General features: G+C 44.1%; 1 protein-coding gene across 4 annotated transcripts in view; it reads right to left on the bottom strand.

Moving 5' to 3' along the window:
• ANKRD12 (ankyrin repeat domain 12) overlaps nucleotides 1–22,971 on the bottom strand; it is a 111,759-nt gene that overhangs the window by 47,333 nt on the left and 41,455 nt on the right. For 2 of the 4 annotated variants that reach the window (XM_044295818.1, XM_044295817.1), the window contains exons 2-4: nucleotides 15,036–15,174; nucleotides 6,923–7,070; nucleotides 3,510–3,578 (exon numbers count right to left, since the gene is read on the bottom strand). In XM_044295818.1, the coding sequence (XP_044151753.1) occupies nucleotides 3,510–3,578; nucleotides 6,923–7,070; nucleotides 15,036–15,125 (307 nt within the window). In that variant the 5' untranslated portion in view covers nucleotides 15,126–15,174. The remainder of the gene's footprint in view (nucleotides 1–3,509; nucleotides 3,579–6,922; nucleotides 7,071–15,035; nucleotides 15,175–22,971) is intronic. The other 2 variants (XM_044295820.1, XM_044295819.1) reach the window with 1 other exon arrangement.

Here is a 22,971-nt window from a genome sequence, read left to right as displayed (position 1 = left end):
CACTCAGATTGGGTAACTGTCACCAGTGGAGTACCTCAGGGGTCAGTATTGGGCCCTATTCTCTTTAATATATTTATTAATGATCTTGAAGGCTTGCACAGTAAAATCTCAAAGTTTGCAGATGAGACTAAGGCTACTTTCACACTGGCGTTCAGTGCGGATCCGTCTTGTAATTGCACAGAAGGATCAACACCGATAATGCAAACGCTTTAATCTGTTCCTAACGGATCGTTTGCATTATTCATTCAAATAAAAGTCTAAGTCGAAATAGATCCATCTTGACTTGCATTGAAAGTCAATGGGGGATGGATCAGTTTTCAATTGCACCATATTGTGTCAGTGAAAAGCTGATCCGTCCCACTCCGCATCGTCAGGTGGACACCAAAACGCTGCAAGCTGCATTTTAGTGTCCGCCTCAAAAACGCAACGGAAACCAAACGCAGCCAAATTGATGCATTCTGAACGGGTCTTTATCCATTCAGAATGAATTGGGGCTGAACTGATCCGTTTTGGGAAGCCTGCGAGAGCCCTGAAACGGATCTCACAAGCGGACCCAGAAACGCCTGTGTGAAAGTAGCCTAAACTGTGTAAAGTACTTGACAATGAAGAGGACAGTATACTGCTAAAGAGGGATCTTGACAGATTGGAGGCTTGGGCAGAGAAGTGGCAGATGAGGTTTGTTTTTTACTGATAATCTATCCTTTTGATAGGTCATCGGTATCTGAATGGCGGGGGTCCTACAACAGCGACCCCCGCTGATCAGCTGTTTGAGAAGGCACTGGCACTCCTATGAATGCCACAGCCTTCTCCCTGCTCACCAAGCACAGCACCGTACTTTATATAGCGGCTGTGCTTGGAATCGCAGCTCAGCCCCATTTACTTTAATAGGGCTGAGCAGCACCGAAGTCATGTGATCAATAAACGTGATGTCACTGGCCTAGGGAAAGCGGAGAGTAGTCTGTAGTGCTACTGCAAGCGCCGCTGGCCTTCTCAATCAGCTGATCAGCGGGGGCTCTGGGTGTCGGACACCCACAGATCAGATACTGACAACCTATCCTGAGGTTAGGTCATCAGTAGGGATGAGCAAATCGACTTCGCATGAAACATACAAAGTCATTTTGCATAATACTCCGAGCTCCGTACAGTATTAGAATGTATTGGCTCCTATGAGCTGAAGTTATTATTTTGCAAAGTATCTCGAGACTTTGCATAATAAATTCATAAATTAATTTCTATTGTAAAAAAACATTTCCCGAATTTGGGTTCGATTCCAAGTTGAACTTGGAACCTAACCCGAGTTTGGGAAATAGTTTTTGTTTTACAATAGAAATTCTCAAAACATTTGTTTGATATTGTTTGCTATCAATATTGAGAAACCATTTCTGATGGGAGTATACATGCAAGTATCTGATAGGTTACTGGTCAGCCTATCAGTCTTTGACTAGGGGTATTTTTAACTTCAAAAGGGACTTTGGTTTTTATTTTCAAACTGAATATGGTTTCACAACTCATACACTTTATACTTTGGGTTGTTTCTGATAGTTGTGGCCACTAGATGGCACACACTCTGTATGCTGACCAAAGAGATCACTGATGCATGCAGACATGTGGAGGAGATGTTTATGAGGAACGCTCAGTGAAAGCTGCTCTTACGAGGCTCTTTTCACAAGGCTGCTGTCATTTTCTTTTTAGTGGATTGCAAGTTATATACTGGTGAAAATCTCAAGCCTAGATGAAGTGCACAGTGCAATCATGTGAGTACAGTACAAGAGACCCGCCATCAGACCGGAGGTGACTGTCATAAATCACAAAGATGCAGTCAGTCAAGTTTAGGGAAGCCACGGTTGGTCCAGGAGCCTGGATCAAGCACAGTGGTGTGCATCAGCCCCTACTACCTCTAATGTGTAGGAACCTTCAGGGCTACCTGGAGAAAGCGCAGATTTGTACGAATGAAAAATGGAACAAAATAAACATTATTTTATCACATTTTTTTGTGTGCGTTTTTTGCTGTGCTTTTTGGTGTAGATCTTCTGTTTATTAAAAACCCCATTGAAGTCTTTGGGGAAAACCACTCTAAATAAGGTTTAAAATTGCTTAATTGACAATGTAAGGAAAACCAGCATGTAATCCACAACCTGTGCAGTAAGGTCTCATGCACACGGCCGTTCCGTGCATTGGGGACCGCGCAGCGGGCTGGACCCATTCAACTTTAATGGGTCCGTGGTGTGTCTGCACCGCGAAAAAAAATATGACTTTTTTGGCGGTGCGGAACCACAGAAAGAACCACCATGGAAGCACTCCGTAGTGCTTCCGATGTTCCGTATGTCCGGACCCAATTATGTGACTGGGTCCGCATCTGTGATGCGGGTTGCACACGGCCGGCAGCCGTGGATTGCCGACTTGCCATTTGCGGGCCACGGTCGCGTGCCTGAGGCCTAACTCTAAGGCTACCTGCATACGGGTGCACGCTTGTCCTGCAAAAATTCTGCACGAATTTCATTGTGCATTTCTGCACCACATCCGTATCAAAATCTGCATCTGCTACTTGTGGATTTTGTACGATTTTGCCACAGATCTCAACCTTCCATTGATAACCTTTGGGAGCAAAGACCTCCTGCATTCATTGCTGTTGTTTATACAGGAAAACTCCCGTTGATCAGCTGTTGGAGAAGGCAGCGGTGCTCACAGTAGCGCCGGGGCCTTCTTGCTGCTTTCCGCAGGCCAATGACGTCACGACTATTTCAGGTCTGGGCGAAACTCAGCCCCATTCACATTAATGGGGCCAAGCACAGTGCGGCAGCTCCCTGTAACAGCTGATCCAAGTCCTGGCATCCTCCCCGATCTGATGAGGAGGATGGCTCCTTTACTAGCAGTTCAGGTCAGAGAACGATCACCCAAAGGTGGGAGGCACCAAACATTTGTGTCTATATTTTTAAGCAAATCCTGCTTAACATTAAATAAACAATTACAAACAAAAGCCTTCAACAGATTTAACAAGTAATCTGCAAAACAAACATTATTTTATAATAAGTCAGTCATTTTTATCTTTTACAAGGAATATAAATAACAATTATACATTTGGTCACATTACTAAAGTTCCCCATAGACATTATACTAAGGTCAGTGGGATCAGCTGACAGTCTAACGTGTATGGGGAGCTCCAAACTCTCCCTAACAAATGATAAGGGGAGGGGAAAAAAAAAAAAAAAAGAATAGGATTTGAATTTTAACGCCAAATGCTTTTATTCTGCAAGGAGATAAGTCGCCAGAGATGTCTGGGAGCAACTGTGTACTCGCTCTCTCTCTCTCTCTCCCTTGAAAACATACAAACTACTTGGCCAAGCATGCATGTGTATGAGGGAGCTGGGAGAGATAGCTGCTAGATGAATGGGCCTTACACTAAACCTGATCAGTCAACAGTCTTTTCTGGAAACAGTTTACACTTGCCCTAAATGTGACCCATTTCCTAGTCAGAAAACAACGTGCCGAGATCATATACACAGTTTTACCTGTAAATGTGCTGTAAGGAGGAGTTAATCGCTCGCCCCAGTTTTCACTTGTGTGTCCTGCTTCAGAATCTACAGGGTTAAGGCACAGGAAAGAAGGGAAGAAGGAAACAAGTAAAGAAGAGGACAGCTTGATAGCACAAGTAGAAAAGAGCTGGACACCCGCTGGTTTAACGTCCTTATGGAGATCTGTGGATTCTGGGTACAAGGTGACCGAACCTCTTAGACACCATCACTGGAGAGGACCTGTACCATAGCTAGGCATGTGCCACCGGGCATCCTTACGTCAGCAACACTGATTCAGGGCTAACAAGGCTGCAGATCTCTGCATAGCATCTGTATTGGATTGACATATATTACATACAAAAACCTCTCTATTTCTGTCTGTGTTGTGTTTGATCAGTTTTATCAAGTACTTTTCTTTACTAGATATGAAACAGTGCGATACCTCAAGCCCTACTGGTTGCCCTATTTATAAGCAGTCAGATTCCTTGGCAGTCATTTCACCCCAGCAGCTGTGTAACCCTGTAGGCCTCTCTCCACACCTGCACATTGCTAGACATTAGGCCCTCCCTTTGCTCAACAGACAAGGTCTAATTTTAGGAAAAAGCACAAATGCGGCTACAGCTACAACAGCTTCATTCTCTCAGACAATGCCACGAATGTCTGTACAGACACAAATACGCAACATCTGCTCTACAGACGGCATGACAAAGAAGCCACCGGACCCCTTCTTCCGAAACAGTCCCTGAAATCTTCAGCACGTTTAACAAATACCCCTACTATGATCACACATCTCATCTATTAGGGTGTAACTACTGTATAGGGGTCTCTTAAATGTGTTCCTCCAGCTGCAAGTCCTCAGTCATCACCAGCCAGAAGAACAAGATCCATTTCATCCAGGATCAGATGGTTTTGCATTCTTTTTCCATTCTTACGGGGAGTCTGTCGGCAGTTTTGAACATGTTGTATTGCTGGCAGCACTAGGTAGAGGCTGGGGAGAGCAGTACTAAAATAACTTTTGTGGAGCTTTTATGATCATGAGTATTGTGAATGTGAAGTTTTATTCTGCCCACCACTATTCCTGCCCAGGAGGTGGGGCCTCACTGTAAAGTGGCCCATGCATTGAGCTGCTTCATAGTCCCTCCCACCTGCTGGGAGTGACTGCTGTGGCAACCAACCAGAAGACAACTTCAGCTGTCATTCACAGCAGAGGGGAGGCGCTGTGAAACATGCTGAGCCGCACCTCCTAAGCACTTGCAGAAATGATCAGGATAAAACTTCATTCACACTACTCCTGATAGTAAATGCTCCACAAAAGGTATGTTTATACTGCTCTCCAGAGCCCCTACCTAGAGCTGTCAGCAGTTGAGCAAAGTCAAAACTGCTTACAGACATCCTTTAACAAGAACATGAAGGATAAAAAACAAAACTGGGGAGAATTCATTTTGTATTAGGTGAAAGGAACTAACGAGACAATGGGAAAAAAAAAAAAAAGATGGCACCACAGCCTCCTCTTTGCTGTACAAAGAAATGTCCCCATTAGGGCTCATTCATACAGACGTTGTCCAGCGGGTCGCACTATGCAGGCACTGGCTGTCGGGTTTCTCTCCGTGCCTCCGCACCGCAAAAAAAAATGGAACAAATTCAATTTTTTTTGAGGTGCGGACAGATCACAGACCTATTCAAGTTGAATGGCTCTGAAACCGTTGTGGCAGACGCACGGATGGAGCTAGTGCATTGGGTACCGCAAATTGCGGCCCCCAATGCACGCAACAGCCAAACAACGGCCGTGTGAACAAGCCCTTATTGAGCAAAATACATGGGATAGATCAGGAACTGTACCTCTAAGAATCAAAGCATTGCACAAAAAACTACACCATTCCTAAAGTAATATCCAACAGTGGTCTATATTCTGTAACATGACTGTGCACCTTTTATCAAATTTTTAATTTTTCTGAAACTTAGGGTACTTTCACAGGTCCGGCAATCTGTATGCAAACGGATACCATTTGTAGACGGATCCCGATGCGGATCCGTCACACAAATGCATTGCAATAGCGGATCAGTATCTCTGGTTGTCATGCGGAAAAACTGATCGGGCATTTATCTTTTTCACATTTTTAAAGGTCTGCGCATCCGTTTTTCTGGAACAATTGGGGCCAGATCCGGCATTAATGAATTTCAATGGAAAATAATGCCGGCAAGTGTTCCGGAATTTTGGAAGGAGAAAATACCGCAGCATGCTGCGGTATTTTCTCCGTCCAAAAACCGTACAGTGACTGAACTGAAGACATCCTGATGCATACTGAACGGATTGCTCTCCATTCAGAATGCATTAGGACAAAATTGATCAGTTTTTTCCAATATTGAGCCCCTAAGACTGAACTCAATACCGGAAAAGTACCCTTAGCTCAAAACACCCTGCATATTCTATGTGCCTGCAGTCACCACTAGGGGGAGTATTGTTTTATCAGCGACTTCAGAGTACACAGAGGAGCAGATTAACTGTAGACGGCATAAACCTAGACAGGCTGTCTAGACTTGCACCAAATTCATCACAATCACTCAGGCTGGATGATCATTTTAGTTCATGGCCAGAAACTTTTGTCTATATACAAACTGCAAATTGAGGCACGGTTTTGGTGCAAAATGGTGGATCTCGCACCAGACCCCATAGTGAGCTAAGCACAGAGGATTTCTCTAACACTAGATGAGCCAAATTACTCAAATTAGGATAATGTCTAGGGCAGTGGTGGCAAACCTATGGCACGGGACCCAGAGCCCTCTCTGTAGGCACCCACACCCTGGAAAAAGTCTATGGTGTACCAATATGCCTTAGACTCTTCCTGCCATCATCACTATGAACGGCACAGGCAGCGCAGTGAATGCAGGCGGGCTGTTATAGCTAAATGGTAAAGTACATGGAAGATACACTAGATTGGACTGTCGTATTTAGGTTGTTGGCACTTTGTGATAAATAAGTGGGTTTTGGGTTGCAGTTTGGGCACTTGATCTGTAAAAGGTTCGCCATCACTAGTCTAAGTGAACACTCAATAGTAAATGTGAGCCATAATGTGGAGTAAGCTTCTAAGCTCCCTCTAGTAGTGGCTGAAGGCCGCTAGGAGTCTACAAAGGGCATTTGGAGTGTATTAAAGAGAAAAAAAACTATTAATGCAGAATCTTAGATCTATATTGGAAAAAATAAAAAGTTTTCAAGGCTGGATATTCCCTTTAAGTGATTAACACAGCAAGGACACTGGATGCCAGATTCATATTTGTGGTACAGTGTGAGCCTAAAACCGTGGAGGTTACACTAAACCCAGTCCATCATATTTTGTACTGTACTAATAACTAGTAATCTTTTAAAAAATTCAACGTTAACTTTCTCATTAATTTCTGTCTATTGAATTTACCGGTGTCAGATTCTCGTTCTTCTTCTCTGGGTGGGCTGATTGTGAAGGGCAGTTTTCGTTTCATTGATGACTTCTCTTTCATATCTTTCCCAACTTCAGTTCTATCCAGTTTTGGAGTCCTGGCATATGATGCCATTTTTTCCTTATTCTAGAAAAAACACCATTAAGAAATATCATAATTGCAGTTTATCTAGCAGGACAGCAAGTTGGAAAATGCAACATCTAAGGAGAAGTAGTCACTGTATCCCTCTAGGGCTGCCCTGATCTGAAGCACAGCTGGCTTAGTGGTCATCATGCAAACCTCATGGCGCTCCATTAGATCGGGGGAACGGGACCCCCACTCTCGGGATCAGTGGGGGACTGGGGGTGCCACTGATTAGTTATGCCCTATCCTACCCCATCGAACACAACCATCTCCTGCACTGAAGCTCATTTTATCATCAGCTCTGGTTTTCAAGACATGGATTTTGTGGCTGTGTGGGAGGAGCAGCGGCAAAGTGAAAGTAAAAATCCCAGCATGCATTGCAGCAAGCGTGTTCAGAGGAGCAGTCACATTTCCATAGAGACAAGAGCCCCTCAGATAATATCAATAACCGAGTCATCAGTGAATAACTGCTGTACAGACATAGCAATAGGAAGTACGCCCCAGTCCCAGCAGCACACAGGGATGTGATGCTTATGTATCATACACATGTTACTGGGGGGCCCTGTTCATAAACTTGCTGTAGGGCCCGGTCATTTCTAGTTGCACCACTGGATGTAAGCCATGAACAGAATGAATAGAGGGGGAGATTTATCATTTCCCTTGTTTCTGAAAAGTGGCGTTAAAAAGTTGCAATCTATGTGTTTGCGACTTTGTAACTGTAAAAGAAAAAAAAAAAAAGAAGGGCGTGACAATGGCCAGGAGGAGGCGTGACCAGTCGCCCCAACAAATTTATGTTCATTTTCGCCAGTTTTCTGACTCAAGTGAAGCCAGAAATCCACGGCAGCTCGGAGCGGTCATAGATTTCTGTTTAGGTGCATGGACTGCCGGAGGAGGAGGGGGCTGTTGAGCGGGGGGACAGATCTCTGAAAAAAACATTTGTACAAATCGATCTGCTCACATAGACAGGAGCCTCTTGTCTATCATCACACGACAAGGCTACTTTCACACTAGCGTTAGCAGGGTCTGGCAGGCTGTTCTCTTGCCGGATCCGTGCTAATGCTAGCCCACGAGTGCCTCGGAAGTCCACTCCGGCCCCATTCATATTAACTAATGCCCAGCACAATGCGTTTTTTGTCCGCCCGCCTCTCGGCATGTTTGCCGTGCTGCGGCCGCATCTCCGACCTGTACCCATTGTCCCCTTCCGGCGGCACTCGTGGGCTACTGTTAGCACAGATCACTGTATACAGTGTGTCACGGATCTCTATATGCAGTGGTGGGGGTCACATATCACCATGTACAGAGTGCAGGAAGGAGAGGGCGCACATTTATAGATGGTGAGACCAGTGACTGCTGCTATCACTGACCTCACAAGGGGTTAAAGCTGCTATCACTGACAGCTCACAAGGGGTTAAAGCTCCTGAACTGTTGGTCTGGCTGTAATATCATGTCTGTCTGTGATAAGAACATAGAGCAGAGGGGACATAAACAGGACAGACACTGGGATTGCTCACAGTTTGTGGTCCACAGCGCTTCCCTGGCCTCTGCTACATCCTCACATGTTGGCAGGATCCTCTCAGTACAGGGGAAACAGAGGGGGCAGAGCCTGCAGTTAGATCCGCCATCACAGCTCCCTTCCTCCTGCAAACGTTTCTTTATTTCTGCTGTTAAGAATCTTCCTGCTGAGCCCCTTCAGCCCTGCACAGGCTGGAGAGGCAGAAGGCACCTCTGATACAAGCAGGGTGCTTCTAGGACCCAGACAGCACAGGCTTCAGGCATAGACAAGGAGGCTGCTGTGGGAGCAGGACAGGAGGGGGCGTGGCTTCCAATAGCAGGAAAACCAGGCAGATCCGCTTCAGAAGATCTAGCAGTAAGTGTAAGATCTCCCTACTTTCTTTACATTTTTAATACGTGCTAACAGAGTGGCCAACCCCTTTAATCAACTTTCTAAATAGTCTTCCCTAAAAACTTCCTAAGGCTTCGTTCACATCACCGTTCAGCCTTTCCGTTCTCCTGCTCCATTTAGGGTCAGTTAGGTTTCTGCTTAGAAGAAGATTTTTGAAGTGGAGACAAAAAGTCCTGCATGCACAATTTTTGTTTCCGATCCAAAATCTTCTTCTGAGCGGAAACCCAATGGACCCCATTATAGTCTATGGGACCCGTGGGCTCCTTTCGGCTAAGGCTACTTTCACACTGGCGTTTTGGCTTTCCGTTTGTGAGATCCGTTCAGGGCTCTCACAAGCGGTCCAAAACGTATCAGTTTTGCCCTAATGCATTCTGAATGGAAAAGGATCCGCTCAGAATGCATCAGTTTGTCTCCGTTCAGTCACCATTCCGCTTTGGAGGCGGACACCAAAACGCTGCCTGCAGCGTTCTGGTGTCCGTCTGACGAAACTGAGCCAAACGGATCCGTCCTGACACACAATGTAAGTCAATAGGGACAGATCAGTTTTCACTGACAGAATCTGGCACAACAGAAAACGGATCCGTCCCCCATTGACTTTGAGATCCGTCTTGGCTATGTTAAATATAATACAAACTGATCTGTTCTGAACGGATGCAGAACAGGAGAGATGGTAAGAGGACCCAAGGAAGGCAGCTCCCACAGATGTAGATGGGAAGGAAAGCAGACACAGGCAGTCTGCAGGGGGAGACAGCAGCATCCTAGGCACACAGATCCAGCATGTAGGGCATACCTACATGGGAAAAGTCTGAAACTAGTAGCAGGTTGCATGTCAAGAAGTCTGAAAGTGAATGCAAATGGAAACTTAGTGCAACTTTATTTTTTTACGCAAAGTACAAATAACATAAAAAAATATTTTTACATGCCAAAATTCTCCATAGGCGTTAAGGCACAGCCATGAAGAGTATAAACTGGCAGTATAGTGCCCATGTACATCTTAGCTTTAGGGCTCATGCATACAACTAGGGATGAGCGAATGGACTTTGGATAAAACATCCAAAGTTGATTCACATAAAACGTTGTTTCGATACTGTACAGAGTGAGCACTGTATTGGCTTCAATAAGCTGAAGTACCTTAGAACCGAACCAGAGTTTGGGAAATGGTTTTTACAGTATAAATCAATTTCTGAAGTTAATTTGCGAAGTCTCCTTAGACTTCGCAAAGCAATAACTTCGGCTCATCGAAGCCAATACATTCTAATACTGTACGGAGCGCTCGCTCCGTACAGTATTGAAAAAAAGTTTTCTTCATCAGTGTCCGCTTCGCATTTTTGTGCATTGCACACTGACCCATTCATTTCTATGGGTCCGCAAAAAAAAAAAAAAAAAAAAAAAAAAAAACTGTACACGGATGTAACCCAAGTGCTGTCCGCATCCGTTTGTCTGTTCTGCAAATTATGGAGCATGTCCTATTCTTGTCTGTATTGCGGACAAGAATAGTCATTTGTAGTAATGGCAGTGAGCAGGGGCGTTGCTGGGTTAAAACATTCTGGGCCCCTGATGTTTTGTCCCAGGCCCTGAATGTACTGCCTGCCAGCTAGATACAACTGTATTGCCATACATGGGACTGTATGTTGAAGGCAGCTGTGGGAGGGGGTGATGTTATTTACATGGGACTGTATGGTGGAAGGAGGAATATAACTACAGTGGGCATTATAAATACTGGGGGTACTTCAGGGCGAGCATTATAACAGTAGGGGGCAGTATAAATACTGAGGGCACTGTAGGGGGCATTTTAAATCCAGGGGACATTGAGTTTTCTTATTACTGCTGAGGGCTCTATAGGAGTGACATAGACCTGCCTCATTTCTACTAAGAGCACTATGGGGGCCTTATTACAACTGAGGGGTCTGTAGAGAGCTTTATTACCACTGGGGGCACAAAAGGGGGCCGTATTTTTACTGGGGACTCTGTGAGGGTATTATTAATACTGGAGGGCTCTTCAACTAATGGGGGAACTCTTGGGGAGCATCATCACCGTTGGGGGCACTGTAGGGACATTATTACTAATGAGAGCATTCTAGAAGGGAATTACTATTGGTGGGACTTTGAGGAGGACTATTACTTTGGGGGCACTATTATTTCTTCAGGATAGTATTTGGGGGTATTGGGGAGCACAGCGAGCATCAGGGTAACACTGTGGGGACTCCAGGTTGGGGGATGATGACAGAAAAGTGAAGCTAAGATGTCTGTGTGAGACGAGGCGTGGCTGAAAGAAGTTGTCCGGACTGAATGGAGAAAATAATGAGAAGATCTACATCAGACGAGATGCCACCTGGGAGGCTCTGGATGTGACGGGTACCTGCTGCTGTATAGCTAGTACAGTAAAATGCAGTGTGCGCGGGGGCGAATTGGGCCATATGCAATGGGGCTTGGGCCCAGGATCTTTTGAGACCCTAATAACGCCCCTGGGAATGAGAAAAATGTGGATTGTCTGTATTTTGCTAATCTGTGGTTTGTGGACCGCAATACAGACATAATTGTGTGCATAAGCCTTTCCAGCGATATTCTCACCTAGAAACAATACTTCCATAATAAAGTGCCCAGTGGAGCATGTATCACAGGAACCACATCTGAGAAGGATCTGTGTGAAATAGGAATACTGAGGTACAGGATTGGCCTATACATCTCTAAGGCCTCATGCACACGACCATTGTTATGTTCCGTTCTGCAAAATGGGGTTCCGTTGTTCCATAGGAATGTAAAAAAAAGTCTAAAAGACAGGTTTGCCATGCAAATGATAGGAATAAAACGGATGCGGACGCGCATGACAATCTTGTGTGCCTCTGCGTTTTTTAGCGGTCTCATTAACTTGAATGGGAACTGTTTTCTGCGGAAATAATAGGACAGGTTATATTTTTTTGACGGACTGGAACCACGGATCACGGAAGGCAAACGGTGCACTATCCGGATTTTCAACGGCTCCATAGAAATGAATGGGTCCGCACCTGAAACGCTAAAATCGGCGGAACGGACGCGGAAGCAAACAACGGTCGTGTGCATGAGGCCTAAGAATGAGTTTAATACATATAAATACATATCCTAGGTGTCGCGTGGGCAAAAAACACCTCAACAAGAGCTTTTAACATCAGTAACCCAGACAGAGGTCCCTCAAGAATAGAATAGAAGTATGCTTCACATATATAAGCTTTTATGAAAGCTAAAAGAGACACACTCGACCCCATCAAGGTTGCGCTGACATAAAACTTGTGAAGTGGCTCTGCACGTGGATAATAAGCATGTTCCTGCACAAATGAATCGGCACGAAAAGACATTTCGGAACTAGGCGAAAGTTTGAAGGGAATCTCATAATGACACATTTAGTATGAACTATGAGTAAAACACTCAAAATACATCTAATACCCCCAATAAATTAATATTTAGCTTACATCCCCCTTCATGCCTCGCTCACGCATTTGTTCTCACTTATCACTAGGTCAGAGCACTAAATACCAGGGTAGTTTAGGCTAGTTTCACACCTGCGTTAAAGCCAGTCGACAGGCTGTTGCGGCAGAAAAACAGCCCGCCGGATTGCACTGAAAACCTGGCAATCAAGCACCGGAGAGAACCCTGCTGGTATGGGTGACCGAATTCAGCTTCGGATCAAAGATATGAAATCGATTTGTTGTAGGACTGCACAATATATCGCCAAAGCAATCGCAATAGCAATAAATCGCCATATCGCAATCGCCAATTGGCCGACCCAAAAATGCTGCAATTGTATTACCATATTTTTCGCTTTATAAGAAACTTTTCCCCCCAAAAAGCGATGGTTGGCTTTTTACATGGCTGACACGGATGTATCGCCGGCCGCTATGCTGCACAGCGCGGCTGGCGATACATGAGTTACAGTGCGGGGAGGGAGGAGGGGCTGGAGGAAAGTCGTTATTTTAATGAACAAATGTTCTTCTATTTATTCAATTTTATTTATCTGTTCTGTGCAGTGCTATTAAGAAAATGGCAAGTTTGTATTTTGTACTTTTGCAGTAATGCAAATATGTTATTTATTTTGGAAAATATGTTTTATTTTGAAAAACACTGTGCATTTCAGTTCTGGAGTTAAGCATAACTACATTTCAGCATTATCAGTAATTTCTGTGCTTTTGCCTTGACAATCCAAGCAAATAGACCTCTAGCACAATACACTTAAAATATCGTATCGCATATCGTTATCGCAATTTTTAGGGCCCCAATTGCAATCGCACAAAATTCCCATATCGCGCAGCCCTAATTCGTTGCAAAACTTAATTTTAATGCTGTACTGTCTCCGTACAGCATTCAAATGTATTGGCTTCGTAGAGGCAAAATTAAGTCCTGCATGACTTCGGATTCCTGTTTTAAAATGTTTAAGTTGTAGAATCGATGCCTTACGGCAGGGATGTCAAACTCGTGGCCCTCCAGCTGTTGCAAAACTACAACTCCCATAATGCCTGGGCATACTACAGCTATCAGGGAATGATGGGAGTTGTAGTTTTGCTACATCTGGAGGGCCATGAGTTTGACATCCATGCCTTACGGTATTCACCAAACTCTCTCGCGACTTCGGACGTGAAGTTTGAATTTAGCATCCACGAAACCAATACCTTGTAATGGTGTACAGATATAGGTCTCCGTACAGCATTAAACCGAAGCTCGATTCACTCACCCCTATCTGCTGGGTCCCGGCGGTGAACGGGAGTATCTTGCTAGGCTGGATACAGTAAACCCCAGCAGGTTGTTCCTTTGCCGGTGTAACGTTATATTTCCCTACCTTGTGAGATTTCCCTACCCTTGTCACTTCCGGTCGCACCGGGGTGTGCCGCACCGCGCAGGTAGGGAAATTTGACAGCAGAGTGCGCATGCGCCAGGAGCCTTGCCAGCGGTTACTTTCCCTACTCTGTCGTTCTGCGCCTGCACAGCGCGGCACACCTCCTCACGCCGTGTCCGGTGCGACCGGAAGTGACGAGGATAGGGAAATCTCACGTTACCCCGGAAGAGACTGACAGATAGCTTTAAAGGGAACCTGTCACCTCCTAAATGCATGTAAACCCTGCAGCAGTACCTCAGGGCAGCCCGCAGTGTGATACTAATCATACTTTTCATCCTGCAGTCCGAATGCTGCATAAGGTCAGAAAACTATCTTTTATCCTCCGTCCTTTTATCCTCCGTCAAGGTAACTACGCCCCCTCTTGCCTTTGAGTGACAGCCCTCAATTCGGCTTCGCTTTACGAAGTCTTGTGCATGCTCTCTATTTTACTGCGCGATCCCATGCCCTGACAACAGAGGGCACTGCACATGCACGAGACTTCGGAAAGCACGGACGGAGGATAAAAGATTGTTTTCTGACCTTATGCATCATCAGACTGCAGGATGAAAAGTATGATTAGTATCACACTGCGGGCTGCCCTGAGGTACTGCTGGTGGGTTAACATGCATTTAGGAGGTGACTGGTGTCCTTTAACACATGTGTACCCTTCCTGACATTTCCACATATTCCATGATGACCAGCTTTGGAAAAAACAAGCATTACTTACACCGCCCAATACAAACGTTTTTTGTTTTTATTTCAAAGCTGGTGGTCTCATGCCACCTATCTTTGGTTTTTCAAACCAACAGAAAAGGTAATGGAGGACACATCTGCATAGTAGGAGCTCAGAGACACTGTACTCAACTGGAGAACAGGACATATTTAATTTGACTAATAACCATGTCTTTCATTGACTATACACACACTTATTACACAGCAACCAGGAATACATGTCCTGTGCGTTGAAAGGAGCAGGAAAACTAAATTAGAACAATAAAGACCTAAAGTAGAAGAGCACAGAAACGGCATGAAATTCACCAGCTGTTTTCCGTGCATTCCAGTGAGCACAGAAAGACATCCGGAACATCTAGAGCCAGCTGCTGGAGACATGGAAAAATTGGATATATTTCGCAAAAACAATCTATTTAAGGGAAAAACAAATGAAAACAGCTGGAGCCTTTGCCACAGTCTGTCCAAGCCTTAATGAAGCTGCTCCTCATACCTTTCGTCCTGAAGGTTTCTCAACCATGATGTTGCAGTCACTGTCCGAGTTCTCACTGGGAATTACTTTCGTAGACAATGTTTTGGGCATCTTATTATGTAATCCGTTTCAACACCAAATCGGGTGGATCATTATGTGCCTGGGGAGAGAGGATGAGTCACATTTTACATTCAAGTCACCGAGCAGCCACCTGTGACACGCTAGGGTGTGTAATGTCACAGTGCCTATTATTGTCACATTGCTTAGAGCCATACAACCAACTCATTTCCCGGGCAAGAAGCTGCAACTATTCTTTTTTTCACCATACAGGCCCCGATTTACTAATTTGTGTGGGAAGGGGGACGGACGGGGGAAGGGACTAAGAGGAACAATTTTGTGACAAAATCATGCCACAATTCTGCTGTAAAAATTCTGTCTCAAACTAAGCCAACCAATAGTTGTAGAGTCGGAGAAAAGTGTCAGATTTATCATCCAGCCGGAGCCCCTGTGATACATCTGGTGCAGGTCTAGACAGCCTAAGCTTATGCCATCTTTAGGATTAGTAAATCTGGGCCATGATGCTAACTCACCAGCAATATTCTAGCTGTGTAATGAATGGTTTTGTTTTTTTAACTAATTATTTAATCATATTTCAACAATGACAGAAAAATAAGATCCAGCACCTATAATGTGAAAAAAATAATGTCCACATCACAATCCCATAAACACCCACAGTAGAGCGAACTAAAAAGATAAAAAAGGGATCATTCACTTATTTTGATTCAACTAGAAAGATATTTCATCCTCTATGTAAGGGAGCAGTAATATAGAAGGTATGTCCATACAATGATTAGCTGCAGTTATTAAACTCCTTTGACTCACACTAACGGTCTATACTGTGTTCACAGAGCAGCTTTACACGGCGTTCCCCTTGTAAGAGCTGGTAGAAACCCATCACAAGGAGGTGGCAGGGGAGACAGACTGAAGCTGCATCACCCTGGGACTCTGCAGTGCCAGTCAATGTGACAGAACTTCTATGTGACATATATGTGACATAGGAACTCAACCCCCTCTGTTTCTGCAATCCCAGAAGCAAAATGGGAAATATAGGCTGCATTATCAGGATGTGCCTAGAATATGTATGAGTTCGTAGGAGAATTCAGTCCCACCCCAAAACAATCTTCAGAACAACCCTCAACCTAAGGTTTCAGGCACATGACAGTATTTTTGGTCCGTGTCCGACTCACATTTTTCCACACATTCATTTCTGGGTCCACCAAAAAAAGACAAGACTGGGTCCTGCTAAATTTGTGGTATGCAAACTGACCGTATTTTACAGATCCACCATACAACACCCCTCTGAGGGGAGATGCAAATTTTTCCAGACTGCACCCTATTCCACTTCTACAAACTGCATTGAAACATGCAGTTTGGAACAAAGTATTTCAGCGCATATAAAATAAAGAAATACCAATTGAGAGCATTGAAAATAAAAAATAGCAATTGAGAGAATTGAAATATATATATATATTACAAATTGAGTCCTTATTTGTAGTACTGTCACTGCAGACAATATTCCAAACTCATGGTGACAGATTCCCGTTTCAGTCTGCATACAACCCATAAACTGCACGGCAACTAAAATGGGTATATACAACACATACACAAGAAAAGCTATATTGTTCTTTATAATGGTCTATGCTGCACTACACAAGTAAAATTATTATTAATTTTGTTTTTTGCTGGAGTACTTTTTTAAAGGGAACCTGTCACCGGGATTTTGTGTATAGAGATGAGGACATGGGCTGCTAGATGGCCACTAGCACATCCACAATACCCAGTCCCCATAGCTCTGTGTGCTTTTAGTGTGTTAAAAAAACAACGATTTGATACATATGCAAATGAACCCGAGATGAGTCCTGTCCCTGACTCATCTCACATACAGGACTCATCTCAGGTTAATTTGCATATGTATATAAAATAAAAGCACACAGAGCTATGGGCACTAGATATTGCGGATGTGCTAGCAGCCATATAGCAACCCATGTCCTCAGTTCTATACCCAAAATCCCGGTGACAGGTTCCCTTTAAGTCACCTTGCCTAGCTAAGCACTGATTATTGTGACCCTGAGAAAAAAAATGCCAAACAGTCTGGATAGGAAAGTTTGCTCCCTGGCAGAAGGCAACAAAGGTTCACTGAGATTAGCGTTTTCGTCCACCAGCTGACCTGTGTCATAACAAAAGAAGAAGAAACAGTCCCTGAAATATGGGCACTACAAAAATATCCACGGAAAATAGCACGTATGTTTTGGTAGTTTTAAAGCAGGAATATCCCAACGTGGAATTGTGAATCTACAGTACAATATAAAACACTGAATCATATTTCATGTAAAGAAAATAAAAAAATATAAAATAAAAAAAACAACTTACAAAACAGCTGTGGAGTCAGAGTTGAAGATAAAAATGCAACAACCCCAGCTAAAAAAAAACTACTATTATCTGTTATTACTACATTAATTATGTATAGTTAGTTTATTTTTCACTTGCACTAAAAGAATAAGAGCAGTTTGTTTGTCCATCAAAACCAACAATCTATTCCTTTGTATCCTGGAATTGGCAGAGATGTTGACCTCGTGGCGACTGCTTAGCCACCCACCCGTTAGTCTAGAGAGGTTGTTCTCTGCTCTCAAAATAATTAGATTGGATATGAGGGACAAGTTCATAGACTTCTTAAAATTGAGTGCATAATGCAGAGTTTATTGCATATGTACAGACAGCAATTCAGAAAAGTTACTTGTTCAGAAATTGTGTGCCAATAAATGTTTTTACTTACATGATGGTGAGAAAAATCCCAGCGTTATTATTTTACTACAGCAGATTTATTAACTGACCATTTATGAAGGCGCTGTAGTCGGAGTGTGATAAAATAGGTGTTGGGAGAACTTTTGCTTACCGACTCCAAGCAGGGAACCTAAAATATACCTGGATTTATCCCATTAGTTACAGATAGGCTTAGGTAAAAAGGCCACAATCATAGATACTAGAAGCTGGATTCCCCCTGTACTTAGGCCATGTTTAGACAGGATGTTTGTCTCCCGGTCAGATGCTCCATGTCAAAAAATCAAGACCTTGTACCAAAAACAACTTCAAGACAAATAAAATCTTAAACATTTAACCCATTAAGGAAGGAGCCCAGTTTGGTACTTGAAAGGAATTAGTCGTTGGGGACGTGTCACTGCTGAAGCCAGTCATTGGCTGCAGTGGGGCAGGAAACCATGTCTATACCCGGACAGAAGAAAACAAGCTGGGGACCACAAGATTGTCAAGAGGGAGCCAGGGTGCAGTGCACCCGCACTGAATCCTGACCCATTCATTTCAATAGGTCTGTGTACATGATCGTTTTTTTCACGCATCAGTTCTGCGTTGCGTGAAAACGCAGTATGTTCTATATTCTAAGTTTTTTACACAGCCCTGGCCCCAGTGAAGTGAATGGAGCTTCAGTAAAAAACACATTGCATCCTCAAGCAAGTGCGGGTGCGATGCGTTTTTCACTGATGGTTGCTAAGAGATGTTGTTTGTAAACCTTCAGTTTTTTATCACGCATTGCACACACGCGGAAAAAACTGAATGCAATTGCAGACAAAACTGACTGAACTTACTTGCAAAATAGTGCGAGTTTGCCCTGAACACACCCTGAACGCATCCGGCCCCAATCTGTCACGCTCGTGTGAAAGAGGCCTAAACGTCATGTTTTCATTTAAAAAAAAAATATATACAATTATTAGCAAATGTTACTGCTGGTGCAAAATTATGCATAAAGCAATCTTTTTTTTTAGCTTTTCCCTTAGGCTACTTTCACATCTGCGTTTTTGCTGGATCCATCATGGATCAGCAAACACGCGTCCATCTAGATCAGGGGTGCACAACCAGCGGCCCTCAATACCATTATGTCCAGCTCCCAACCATCTGGTAACAGACATCTGTGTCTGTGTCTTGTGGCTGTTTACATGCATTTTTCATGTATGTAGAAGTGTAACCAGACACTTATGGTATATACTGTATGTTCAATATGTCATATATATAGTATTTTAGTTGGTAATAGCCCTTTAAAAAAAGGGGTTGTCCGGGTTCAGAGCTGAACCCGGACATACCTCCATTTTTATATAGGCAGCCCCCCTGACTTGAGCATCGGAGCAGCCCTCCTCTCCTCACACAGGGCAAAGGCATTTTTTGGAGACCCGGGATGTGCCGGGCTCTCTATGGGGCTGCTATGAAGACCGGTGACATCACAGTCACTGATGGGCGGGACTTAACGCTGTCCTAGCCAGTAAAACGGCTAGGGCAGCGCTAAAGCCCGCCCATCAGAGCCGGTGACGTCACCGAACACAATGCCGGGCGGAAGCTTCCGCCCGGCAGTGTGTTATGATAAATAAAAGAGCCCTTGCGATGCTCCGATGCTAGCCTCAGGGGGGCTGCCTGGGTGAAAATAAGGCTACTTTCACACTTGTGTTCAGAGCGGATCTGTCTGAGACGGAGCCACTCATATAATGCAGACGGTGGATCCGTTTAGAACGGATCAGTCTGCATTATATTGTAAAAAAAAAAAAAAAGTGTCAAAGTAGCCTCAGACGGATCCGTCCAGACTTTACATTGAAAGTCAATGGGGGACGGATCAGTTTAAAAATTGAGCCATAGTGTGTCATATTCAAACGGATCCGTCCCCATTGACTTACATTGTAAGTCTGGACGGATCCGTTTGCCTCCGCACAGCCAGCGTTTAGGTGTCCGCCTGCTGAGCGGAGCGGAGGCCAAACGCTGCCAGACTGATGCATTCTGAGCGGATCCGCATCCACTTAGAATGCATTAGGGCTGGACGGAAGCGTTCGGGGCCGCTTGTGAGAGCCTTTGAACGGAACTCACAAGCGGAGCCCCGGACGCTAGTGTGAAAGTAGCCTAAGGGTATGTCCAGGTTCAGCTCTGAACCCGGACAACCCCTTTAAGTTTTATTTTCGACCCTTGGAATTGATTCAGGCTGACAATGTGGAAACAGAAAAGGTTGTGCACCCTTGGTCTAGATAATACAACCTGCTGAATCCATTATGAACGGATCCAGTTGTATTATGTTTAACATAGCCATGACGGATCCGGCATTACCACCACTGTAAGTCAATGGGGGACGGATCAGTTTTCTTATGTGTCCGAGAAAACGGATCCGGCACCATTGACTTACATTATGTGTCATGTTGGATCCGTCTGGCTCAGCACCCCATGCTGGACATAAAAACACCACTTGCAGCTGCTTGTCCTCATTGACAATGAACGGGGACAAAACGGAAGCGTTTTCCTCTGGTACTGAGATCCCCTGCCAGATCTCAATAACATAGTAACATAGTACATAAGGCCAGAAAAAAGACATTTGTCCATCCAGTTCGGCCTGTTATCCTGCAAGTTGATCAAGAGGAAGGCAAAAAAAAAAACTGAAGTAGAAGCCAATTTCCCCCACTTTAGGGGAATAAAAAATTCCTTCCCGACTCCAATCAGGCAATCAGAATAACTCCCTAGATCAACGATCTCTCTCTAGTAGCTATAGCCTGTAATATTATTACACTCCAGAAATACATCCAGGTCCCTCTTGAATTCCTTTATTGTACTCACCATCACCACCTCCTCAGGCAGAGAGTTCCACAGTCTCACTGCTCTTACCGTAAAGAATCCTTTTCTATGTTTATGTACAAACCTTCTTGTCCCCTCGTCACAGTCACAGTCCTGGGGATAAATAGATGATGGGACAGATCTCTGTACTGACCCCTGATATATTTATACATATTAATTAGATCTCCCCTCAGTCGTCTTTTTTCTAAAGTGAATAACCCTAATTTTGATAATCTTTCAGGGTACTGTAGTTGCCCCATTCCAGTTATTACTTTAGTTGCCCTCCTCTGGACCTTCTCCAGCTCTGCTATGTCTGCTTTGTTCACTGGAGTCCAGAACTGTACACAGTACTCCATGTGTAGTCTGACTAGCGATTTGTAAAGCGGTAGGACTATGTTCTTATCACGGGCATCTATGCCCCTTTTGATGCAACCCATTATCTTATTGGCCTTGGCAGCAGCTGCCCGACACTGGTTTTTGCAGCTTAGTTTGCTGTTTATTAAAATTCGTAGATGTACGGGTGATTTGCATTATTCCTTTCCATGTGCATAGCCTTACATTTGTCAGTGTTAAACCTCATCTGCCACTTATCAGCCCAAGCCTCCAATCTATCCAGATCCCTCTGTAGTAGTGTACTGTCCTCTTCCGTGTTAATGACTTTACACAGTTTAGTGTCATCTGTGAAAATTGATATTTTACTGTGCAAGCCTTCTACAAGATCATTCATAAATATATTGAAGAGAATAGGGCCCAATACTGACCCCTGAGGTACCCCACTAGTGACAGTGACCCAATCCGAGTGTGTACCGTTAATAACCACCCTCTGTTTTCTATCACTGAGCCAGTTACTTACCCACATAGACGTTTTCTCCCAGTCTGAGCATTCTCATTTTATATACTAACCTTTTATGTGGTACAGTGTCAAATGCTTTGGAGAAGTCCAGATATACGACATCCATTGATTCGCCGCTGTCAAGTCTAGAACTTACCTCCTCATGGAAAGAAAATACTGGAAAGAAAAAACGCAGATCTGAAAGTAGCCTTAGTCACAGCTGTTTTAACCCCTACAATATGAAGATCTTCTCAAGATGGCTCTTCTGCCAGTTCTCCAAGGCCAAAACTGCCCTCCCTCACTTCACATACAAACATGCTTTAGACAGCAGCTTCCTGCCAGCCAATCAGATTGGATTACTGAGAGACACGCCTCCTCACTCTGAAGCAGGTATGTAGTGTAAAGGACCACCCCTCTGTCTTCTGTTTACACTAAAGGGAAGAGAGAAAAGCCCTAGCAATGGAAAGGGACAGGGGATATTAAGAAAGCCGTTATAATAAGGTAATTAGAGATCTTTTGATAATGATTGAAACGCGACTAACTCAGGTATACATGCCTAGCTCTATTAAACTAGCAAAAAAAACAAAAAAAAAAAATTATATATATATATATATATATATATATATATATATATATATATATATATATAACTCTTTAAAGGGGTTGGTTTATCTGGGACATGGAAGGCATATCGCTAGGTGTGGGACCTGGAGGAGAGACCCACTCCTATCTAGAGAACGGGCCCCCGAATGTGAAGGAGAGCACACCGCACACATGTGACATGCTCTCCATTCATTGCTATGGGAGCACCGAAAATAGCCGAGAGTGCCCTGCTATTTTTGGAAGTCCTATAGCGGTGGAGTCCCAGGCCTGTCATTTTCTTACTGCGCCACATGTTGCAGTATTTATTTTGTGCAGCTTACACATTTTCACACCATAACTCACTTATTCAGCAGTTACCAGATTATTTGAAACCTTCCTTTGAAATGTACAGCACCAGGGACTCCTATCAGTCCTGAGTGGGCCTATACCTTTTGATCAAAATGTACACTAATGCCTCTTGTACAACATGCAGTACACTTTAATATTTAATTAGATCTAAGCATAGCATTGTGGATGTGCGATCCAGTTCTGTTTTTCTCCCCTTGATATAGCAGAAGGACCCGGCTTCGCACGGGTATATTTCATTTAATGTTTGTGTATCTCATGAAAAGATAGACAGTATCCACTATAACACTGACCTCCATAGCGGACCGCCGTCCCCTTAACTGTGACCGCCACAGTTCCGTCCCCTTAACTGTGACCGCCACAGTTCCGTCCCCTTAACTGTGACCGCCACAGTTCCGTCCCCTTAACTGTGACCGCCACAGTTCAGTCCCCTTAACTGTGACCGCCACAGTTCAGTCCCCTTAACTGTGACCGCCACAGTTCAGTCCCCTTAACTGTGACCGCCACAGTTCAGTCCCCTTAACT

The sequence above is a fragment of the Bufo gargarizans genome, chromosome 5 (assembly GCF_014858855.1).
Source record: "Bufo gargarizans isolate SCDJY-AF-19 chromosome 5, ASM1485885v1, whole genome shotgun sequence".
NCBI lineage: Eukaryota > Metazoa > Chordata > Amphibia > Anura > Bufonidae > Bufo > Bufo gargarizans.
Note: the sequence above shows the minus strand (reverse complement) of the source record. Positions and strands in the feature narration are given on the sequence as shown.